General features: G+C 41.6%; 1 protein-coding gene across 10 annotated transcripts; it reads right to left on the bottom strand.

Moving 5' to 3' along the window:
* Positions 1-902: 902 nt before the first annotated feature.
* Positions 903-8,374, bottom strand: LOC119310975. Of its 10 annotated transcripts, none has more exons than XR_005150824.1 (14): positions 8,113-8,374; positions 7,911-8,039; positions 7,686-7,827; positions 7,162-7,259; positions 6,977-7,064; positions 5,995-6,361; positions 5,772-5,881; positions 4,631-4,845; positions 3,880-3,955; positions 3,423-3,509; positions 3,135-3,328; positions 2,671-2,817; positions 1,946-2,029; positions 903-1,324 (listed from the first exon to the last, which is right to left on the bottom strand). XR_005150824.1 is itself a non-coding variant. In XM_037586601.1 (11 exons), the coding sequence occupies exons 3-9, from the start codon at positions 7,733-7,735 to the stop codon at positions 2,748-2,750; spliced, it is 774 nt and encodes a 257-aa protein (XP_037442498.1). In that variant the 5' UTR covers positions 7,736-7,827; positions 7,911-8,039; positions 8,113-8,374; the 3' UTR covers positions 903-1,324; positions 1,946-2,029; positions 2,671-2,747. The 10 variants fall into 10 exon arrangements, 3 of the variants coding, with proteins under 3 accessions (XP_037442498.1, XP_037442499.1, XP_037442500.1); XR_005150825.1 differs by having other exon boundaries at positions 3,135-3,316; XR_005150819.1 differs by having other exon boundaries at positions 3,135-3,509.
* Positions 8,375-8,380: the final 6 nt, after the last annotated feature.

The raw sequence follows: 8,380 nt of genomic DNA, 5'->3' as shown, positions 1-8,380 counted from the left end.
AGCATTAACCCCATTTGATACTGTGTGTGTTTGTGGACCTTGTGTGTGTGTGTGTGTGTGAACCTTGTTAGATGATTGGCTCGGGCGGTTTGCTTTATCTGTAAAGCGCGGTGAAAGCCTTTTTCAATAAAAGCCTAAGTTTTTGTTTTTATCTTTAGTATGTGTACATTTTTAGTTGTATGCATCCTAATCATGTAGAGGCTAGGTATATGCTTATGGTATTGATGCAAAATTATGAATCAATAAAAATACCCTTTATAGAATAAATAACTATAAATGTCTTAATAAGAGAGCAGGTAAAAGCCTCAAACTTCAGACTACCCTCGGCCTATATAACAACACTAGATCGGCAACGCGCCTTGGCGCGAGGGTGCCGGTGCCAACGTTATGGTTATGCAAGTAATGATCAAGTTAGTAGTAATTCAGGTTTATCATACTTACTCAAACATGATATAACAAAATAAAATTAAAAAGAAACATTCACATGTTATAGCCACTTGACAGGAAGTGCGCTTTGTCATGTTATAGCCATTAGAAGCAAGTGGTACATTCTTAATAAGAGAAGTAGCATGACATACGAAAAGAAAGACAATTTCAGTGTTATACGATCAACCAAAAAGGGTAAAATGTTAGTGCCTCTCAGTACATCGTCCAGATCCAGTGTCATGGTGCACACCATGGCTTCGCCATGAACCATATGAATGATGCCGGTTTCGCCTCGATATGATAATATGTACACGATTCACCAAATCCTCACCACCAGTCTGGTGAATCGCAAGATTGACTGCAGGGATTTTTCTTGTCAGTCTGGATGTTGGAGGAAACACAGCCGCCAATTACTTCTCCACATTACCCATATATATCCCCACCAAAAAATTGCTGCAAGGACTGACATGACAAGCTAGAAACCAGTAAGTGGCCCATGATAAAAGTGTTATCCACAGTCCACACCATAGTCAGTTTTGATGATGAGTCATAAGGAATAAGAGCATCCATCATGTCTATACATTATTCAGGCCTCATCCATGATGATCTAATAGAATTACACAATGAACTAAATATTTGCATCAGAAGAAACTGCATAAAATTCCAAATGATGGGCTTGGAGGTTGTAATAATTAAATGTGCATCCTTATTCTGATACAGGTGACCAAAATATATACTGGAATCCTTGTAAGATACATATGACCAAAATTAAAAGATATCATAGCTACACATAATTCAGTCCTCATCCATAATCTCTCCAATCCATGCATCCTCCAAGTAATGAGAAGTAACCAAGTAGCTCATGACACAGGTTGAGTTTGAAAAGAATCTCTCCAATCTTGCAGCATATATAATAGAAGTTCATATCATTATGAAATCAGAGAGAGAAAGTGAGAGACTAAAGTAACAGACCTAAAAGATAGAAATATATTTTCATAGCAGCAACAACCCAAGCAATTAAAATTTGCCACTATAATAAGAAATCATAAGTAAAAGGAATTGTAGAACAGAAGAGGAGATACAGATGAAATGAATGTAACAAACGCATGTAAGAAACTTGATAAGAAAGGGTGTGGTATTGGACACTGTTACCCCGGCCTACTCCTATGCAATCAGTGATGACTTATGACTCAGATCAAGTCATGTCCATCTATTTGAGGGTAAAATGCAAATAAAGGCAAAAAAAATACAACCTTCATCCAGAAATACTTGTCGGAGAAATGGATGTACCTGGACGTATAATTAAAAGGAGCAAAAGAAGATGGAATACATTATGGATAAAATTGTACTATCTTTTCAGTTCATCTAAGTAAACCCCAAGAACCGAGTTTTAACTAATCCTGTAACAATAGGTATAATTCAGGTGGAAAAGGCTTGAGCTTTAAGCATAATATGAATACCAATCTCAAAAGAAAGTACGGTAAGAAATAAGGGTCTCCGATATTCACTTGCAACTTACCTATAAACTACACATCTTTCCGGCACTCGGGGCCCATAAAGCATCTTAGAGCAATCCTATATATCTCAAAAGATAATCATTCACCTGCATTGGCAAGTGAAAAGGCTTCATTAAGAAAATGTAACATCCATCATAAGTCCTAGACATAACAAACATATGGCTACTACTACTTAACTCATCAAGACCTGGAACTTTAGGAGCTGTACCATAAGGTGCTTTCGTTGCAACTGGAGTTTCATTCATAAAGTTACTACCAGGCATATTTTAGAGTGTAGATTCACTCATTTTTCTCTATATGTAGTCCATATTGGAGTCTCTAAAAAGATAGAGGGAGTATAACTGAACAAAGACTAAACCAAATTGCTCTTCCAATCCTTGTACAAAACAGGAAGCAAACTGAGGAGTGTTACCCACCAAAAAAAGTCTTCACTACCCTTAAAAAGAATCTGTAGTAGTTGCACTATGGTATTTATAGTTTTGAAATACACAGCGATAAATTCTGAGAAATATGGCGATATGGAGAAATGATAAATTACAAGGAGTAAAACTGCACCAGACCAATCCTGTTAAGGAGGCAGACAGAGGAGTTGAGAAGAATGCTGGTCGCGCAGAGCAGCAAAAAACAACCAAATATGCTGCCGTGTTCTTATTTTTCTATTGGAGAGAACGATTTTGCAGTATGTGCAAACACAAATGCGTATACACATTTGGATTGCGAAGCTTACATTTGAGCGAGAGCAGCGTCGCATCCCAGAAAATGGTTAAGCTTGCCATCACAGGATCAACTCCTTAGGAATCAGGATTATTTCAGTGATGAAGATAAACCAGTTCTTTCGGGAAAGGCCAAATTGGCATTACAGACCACGATTCCGCTAACAAAAGAAACACCAAATTGGCATTACAAACCACAACTCCTCTCACTAAAATTAAGAAGGGAAGTACAAAGAGTATACACACACACACACACACACACACACACACACACACACAACAGATTTGGGTTGAGTACATCAGCAGAAACCAGAAGGAACAAAACGAAAAACAGAGCATCCGAAACAGAGTGCCAGATACCAAACAGAAACAGAGTGCCTCCCCAGCAGAGGACGGCATCATGAATAGTAATCCAGTGAGAGATTGTAAAAGAAAAGAAAAATGAGAACAGATGATTGGACAGTGATACGATACGCACGTAGGTGTTGAGCTGGCTGACGAAGCTGGAGAAGTTCTTGTGCTTGAAGTTGTGCGGGAGCACGTCCCGGTCGAAGGTGGAAGAATTCCACACAACGAAGGACCCCAGGAGATGACCCCGTCCAGCTGCGGCTCGCCTTCGAGATCGTACGTCTTGGACAGGAATGGTGGCAGCTGTGGCCCCTGCAACAGTGCCTCCATGGGCCGCGGTGGCAGGATCAGGTGATGAGCAAAACTAACTTAAGCTTAAGTTCCCCTGTTCCCTAATCTGGGAAATAGAGAGCTTTACCTTCATTACATGATGCACATCATTTGGATTGTTTACTTAGTAGTTAGTAATTGCCATTTTCCGCTTGAACGTCTCTGCTACACATCTCTATTTGAACCAAACAATGTGTGTTTCAGAAACTAAAAGATACGCCACGATAACCTAACACTTGAACCTCGATTGAGTGAACTGCTCAATCGAGTAAACTACTCAGTAATATAGATGGAGGTTTCCTACAATAAAACTTGTAGAATAGGTAGCTGAACACACAAGGGTAAGGAAACTGAGAAATATATCACAAGTCAGCATCAAATTTGTTTGAAAGTAAAAATTATCATTGTTTAAGCATCTCACTGAATCAGAATCCAAAAAACGTATAATTTTAATCCCCATTAACTCCGAAACTCAAAACCATGCAAGGAACATACATACACAGAAAAGTAACCAAGCATGAGATGTTTGACCTTTAAATCCTTACCTTACATATGAAATAAATGAAGTCGACATCCAAAAGCACCCTCCTGACATGGTGCAGACAGAGTAACTTTCGTCCCCTAAATTTTACAATAAGAAGAGAAGCAACGTAAACACATGAATTAGCTTAAACTGCATCGATCATAATTTAGCTAGCATCTGCTGCATATGTTTTCCCTTTTCTATAATAAAAGAAGAGGTTTGCATGTTAACTCGGTGGGCTAGGTGACGGAGACATTGATCTGGTGTGAGATAAAAGGTACAAATAAATCTGGTGTGATACATTGATTGTTCCTTGAATTTCACGGTACAGACTGAAATGAAGTAAGCACATAAATCACATTAGATTTAGGTCGTCATAGCTTTCATACTGATTGCTATTTTTAGTTCTCTTATAAAAAAACAAGAGGGTTTCATATACATATTCGGCTAGCTAGGCGACGATCGCACTGGCCTGATGTGGGACATGCATATATTCAGTTGTAGTTCAAGTATTTAAGTTCAGCTAGTGTACTTGCCAGTTGCCTGCATCCTAATTATCATGTAGAAGCATGGAGGAAACATGGCTGCAAAGCATTTGAAAAGCATAGACACGTAGTTTCTTTGTTCTGCTCTCATGGTCCTACTTTCTAATAGTGGAGTTTAGAAGCCTGAACTGGTGTTTTTTCTCAGTTATTGGGTGTTATAACAATCTTTGCCTCATGCATTTCTTTCTATGAATAACATAAAGTTCGACCCAGACAATTCTGTAATACCTATGAAACTGAGAAAAATGACCTCTTATGTGATGCTTTCCCTGGTATGCAAATATCCTTCTCATCATGTGGACCCATGGTATTAGATGGATTGTCACTGGTTTTATCTCGTATATGGATACTTCATCTGTCCTGTCAATTTCTTCTAAGCACTGGTCTCGGCTGCAACCATAAAATCCCCTTTGCTTGACTTGATGCCTGCTCAGCCATAGTGACTGGATTTAAAATGGACATAAGAAAGCAGCATTTCAGTAGAGCTGTATCGGAATGCACAAAGGCTTAGTAACTGCAATACTAATTTACCAACAGATCACAAGATGGATTCTGGAAGTATTCTTGCTTGAACTGCTCTAGTAAATAGCCTATTGTCTATCACTACCAACAACTATCAGTCAATTAAGTAACTTCATCCCATTATAATTGAACAAAATAAGGATAAATATGCACATCGAGCCTCTCTTTCTTTTGTCAAACAAACAACACCAGGATCATCTTCAGTAAGAAGTGCACACAATAATCATGCCTCAGTTGATAAATAATAAAGCAACAATTAGAATATATAAAAAGTTAAAAACCTGACTTAAATAATTACGCAATAGCATGTCAACAATCGTACCTCACTCCAGGCTTAACCACACAAAATTCTAGTGGAATTGCTACGGTTATTTGTAGGTTCAATAATCAACTGGACACTGTTCTTCGATTGAGCTGATCCAAAACTGTGGCTAACCGCCTAGGCCCATGCTACCAAATCAGAGCAGTGTGGTACTACTGATGCCGAAGATGAAGACATACATATATTTATCAATGTGCCGCAGACTAATTATCATATTGTTGAATGGACACAAATAAGTTAATTCTCAAGTATATCTATCAAAATAATTATCATGCTGCTGAATGGACCAACCACTGCAGATTGCAGAAACCTTGCTGATAATCAAACACTTTTTTTTTCTTTTTATGGGGAATCAAACACTAATGAATTGTTAAACTGGCTGCTTCTGTCGATGGAATCAGAAGAAGGAAGATTCTGGCAGCACTTAATTTTGACATTGCCGGAGTTAACCGAATTGGATATATTTTTATGGATGGGATGAAAGGAACCAGAATCAGAATCAGGGGCCGGTTCCGTCAGGCTAACCATCTTCGAGGCAAGTATCCTGTCATATGGCTGGTACGTGGTGAGCCGCTGATGGTGAGGTCCCTCTCCTGGTGCTCCTCCATCCATTCCCTCACCAAATCCAGGGATAGCTGCACAATCATCAGCACCAGCTACGTCAAGCTATTGATACTGATTTCCAGAACAAAACCGGAAAAGTTTCGAGAACAGAACAGAACATAAATGGAGGGGGAGAGGCACTTACGTGTTCTCGGTGAGGCCTAGCGGGATGACGCCGGCGGGGTTGGAGGCAGGGTGGTAGGGGTCATCGGCGCAGCGGCGGAGGCCGGCGTAGTAGAGGGAGTCCTCGTCGCAGGCGCGGACGACGGCGTCGCGGGCGGAGAGGGGCAGGAGCGCGCGCGGGGAGAGGCCCGCGAGAGGGAGCGGCTGCGGCCATGGGGGACCCTGGGGGCAGGCGGTTGCGCTTGATGTAGAGCTGGAGGAAGTAGAAGAGGCGCGCAGGGGATGAGGGAGCCGAGTATGAGGTCCCCCGGCCCTGCACCACCTCCTACAGCGGCACATCCCCTGTCTGCCCTCCTCCTCCTCACATGAGGAGCTGGAAGTCAGGGCAACTATGCACACATGCCGAGATCTATGTCATTGCCGATGTTGTAGAGTCGTGTGTATTGTACCATGCTTTACCCCTACCATATGCTGTTGACGTTCAAACTTTTTCCACAGTTGATGTCCTAAAAAAACAAACTTTTCCCCAGTGGAAGCATAGCTTTCACGAGCTGCACCTATAGATGTGTGTGTGTGATGTATTGTTCCATTAGTTCATTTTCATGTAAAAGCATGTACATTCTTGGCAAAAAAGAAAGAAATTGCGCGTGGTCTGAGATATATATTTCATTGTTCCTCCGAAATGAGCCATATTATACTACAACTGAAAGTAGGTTTGAAGGATTGAAACTCTATCGGGGTTAGTGTTGAGGCTTCCGATTAACGTTCATTCTTGCTATGTTTGTCTATGTGAGTCAGTATACAGTTGCTCTCTCTGTTTTCCCCAAAGTGCAGGGGAGAGGGCGGCAGCTTGAGCCATGACCATGACAGTAGTAACAAGATAGCAGAATATCTATTTACAACCCACATATTCAAAAATCACAACATTAATGGCTTTATGCATAATAAAACACCATATATTTTTTCTTAAATATATCCAAAGCTTTTAGGCTAAATATTAGTACCGTATACCATGAAGAAGGATTACTCCAGTAGACTTTCCAATCATCTTCACATGGCTGATGCTAATGAGTCCATCCCTGCTCTTATCACCTATATAAAACAAAGACCATCAGTTACAAAAATCACATTATACAATCCATGAAACATAGGAGGGATCTCAGGGGCAGGAAGAGAAGGGGGATCTCACCTTGGCTCCGAGACTGTTGGGTGCCGTCATGGAGGTGCTCTGAACCAGGAAACACCAATGATAACCACAAAGGACTGGAAATAACCACTTCCATGTAACTGAGAATAAAGAAAGATACAAAAAGGTAAGGTGGATTGAAGATTTTCTCACAAAGCGTATAGAATTAATTCCCTGGACAAAACAATACCATCACACCAGATAAACCAGCATAAGATCATTTTGATTAACGGAACCATAAACACATTAGGCATAGAACATCAATTATCTTCCTAACCAACCATGTGGGCTATCCAATCCCTATGATAAATAAATAAGCAAGGATCAATCAAAACAAACCAGCACCGCTCAGATTTGTAGCATTAGTTGAACCAGTGATTAAGGAGCGAGAATGTGTCCCTTATGAAAAAATAGCATTAGTTGAACCATTGATTAAGGAGCGAGAATTTGTACTGAGATTTAATATGTGTGGTATTCAAAACTACTAAACTCTAGTGTCAAAAGAGATGTGATGCTGATGCATATACCTTTTCAGGACCTTAACCTTGTTTGGATAAATGCTCAGGTTTAACATCATATTTCAGGATCCTGAAGCATTCCAATCTCCCTCCCCCTGTTGTTGTGTCTTCATTCTTCAGCAGGCCCGAGCTGCTGCCAGGCCAATCACATCTGAACAATAGTAACTGAAACTGAAAATGGTACCAACGAATCTTAGACGCAACAGAAATGACCCAAAGCATACCTTAAATTACCTTTAATTTTGGGATCAAGCGGCTCTGCAGGGTTGCACCTCTGTCCCTCGGGATCCAGTTCTCGAGCGGATGAACACACACAGAGAGAGTAAATGGGAGGAGGCTCGTCCCCGCTCCTCGCCTCTGCTACTACAAAAGAAGAGAGAGATTAGAAAGAGGAGGAGAAGGAGGAGGAGGAAGGAGGGGCAAGGGATGAACTGACCAGATGTAGAGAGGAGGCGCAGCTCCATGGCCACCGGTGACGAACACCCGAAACCCTAACCACGGGCAAGGTCACGGGTGAGCGATGGTGGCCGTGAGCGGCGAATCCGGCGGGAGGAGAGGACGCGATGGAGCTCAGCGAGCTCGGCGTTGTGCTGCGCGGTGGCGGAGATGTCGGGGCTCGCTGCTGCTTGGCGCCTTGGCCTGCTACTGCTGCTCCCCGCCGCCGCCGCCGTCATGCTCCTCGTCCTCCCTCCTCTGCTGCTCGT

Source organism: Triticum dicoccoides, chromosome 5B (assembly GCF_002162155.2).
Source record: "Triticum dicoccoides isolate Atlit2015 ecotype Zavitan chromosome 5B, WEW_v2.0, whole genome shotgun sequence".
NCBI lineage: Eukaryota > Viridiplantae > Streptophyta > Magnoliopsida > Poales > Poaceae > Triticum > Triticum dicoccoides.
The sequence above is the reverse complement of the archived record's forward strand: the minus strand, read 5'-3'. Positions and strand labels throughout refer to the sequence as shown.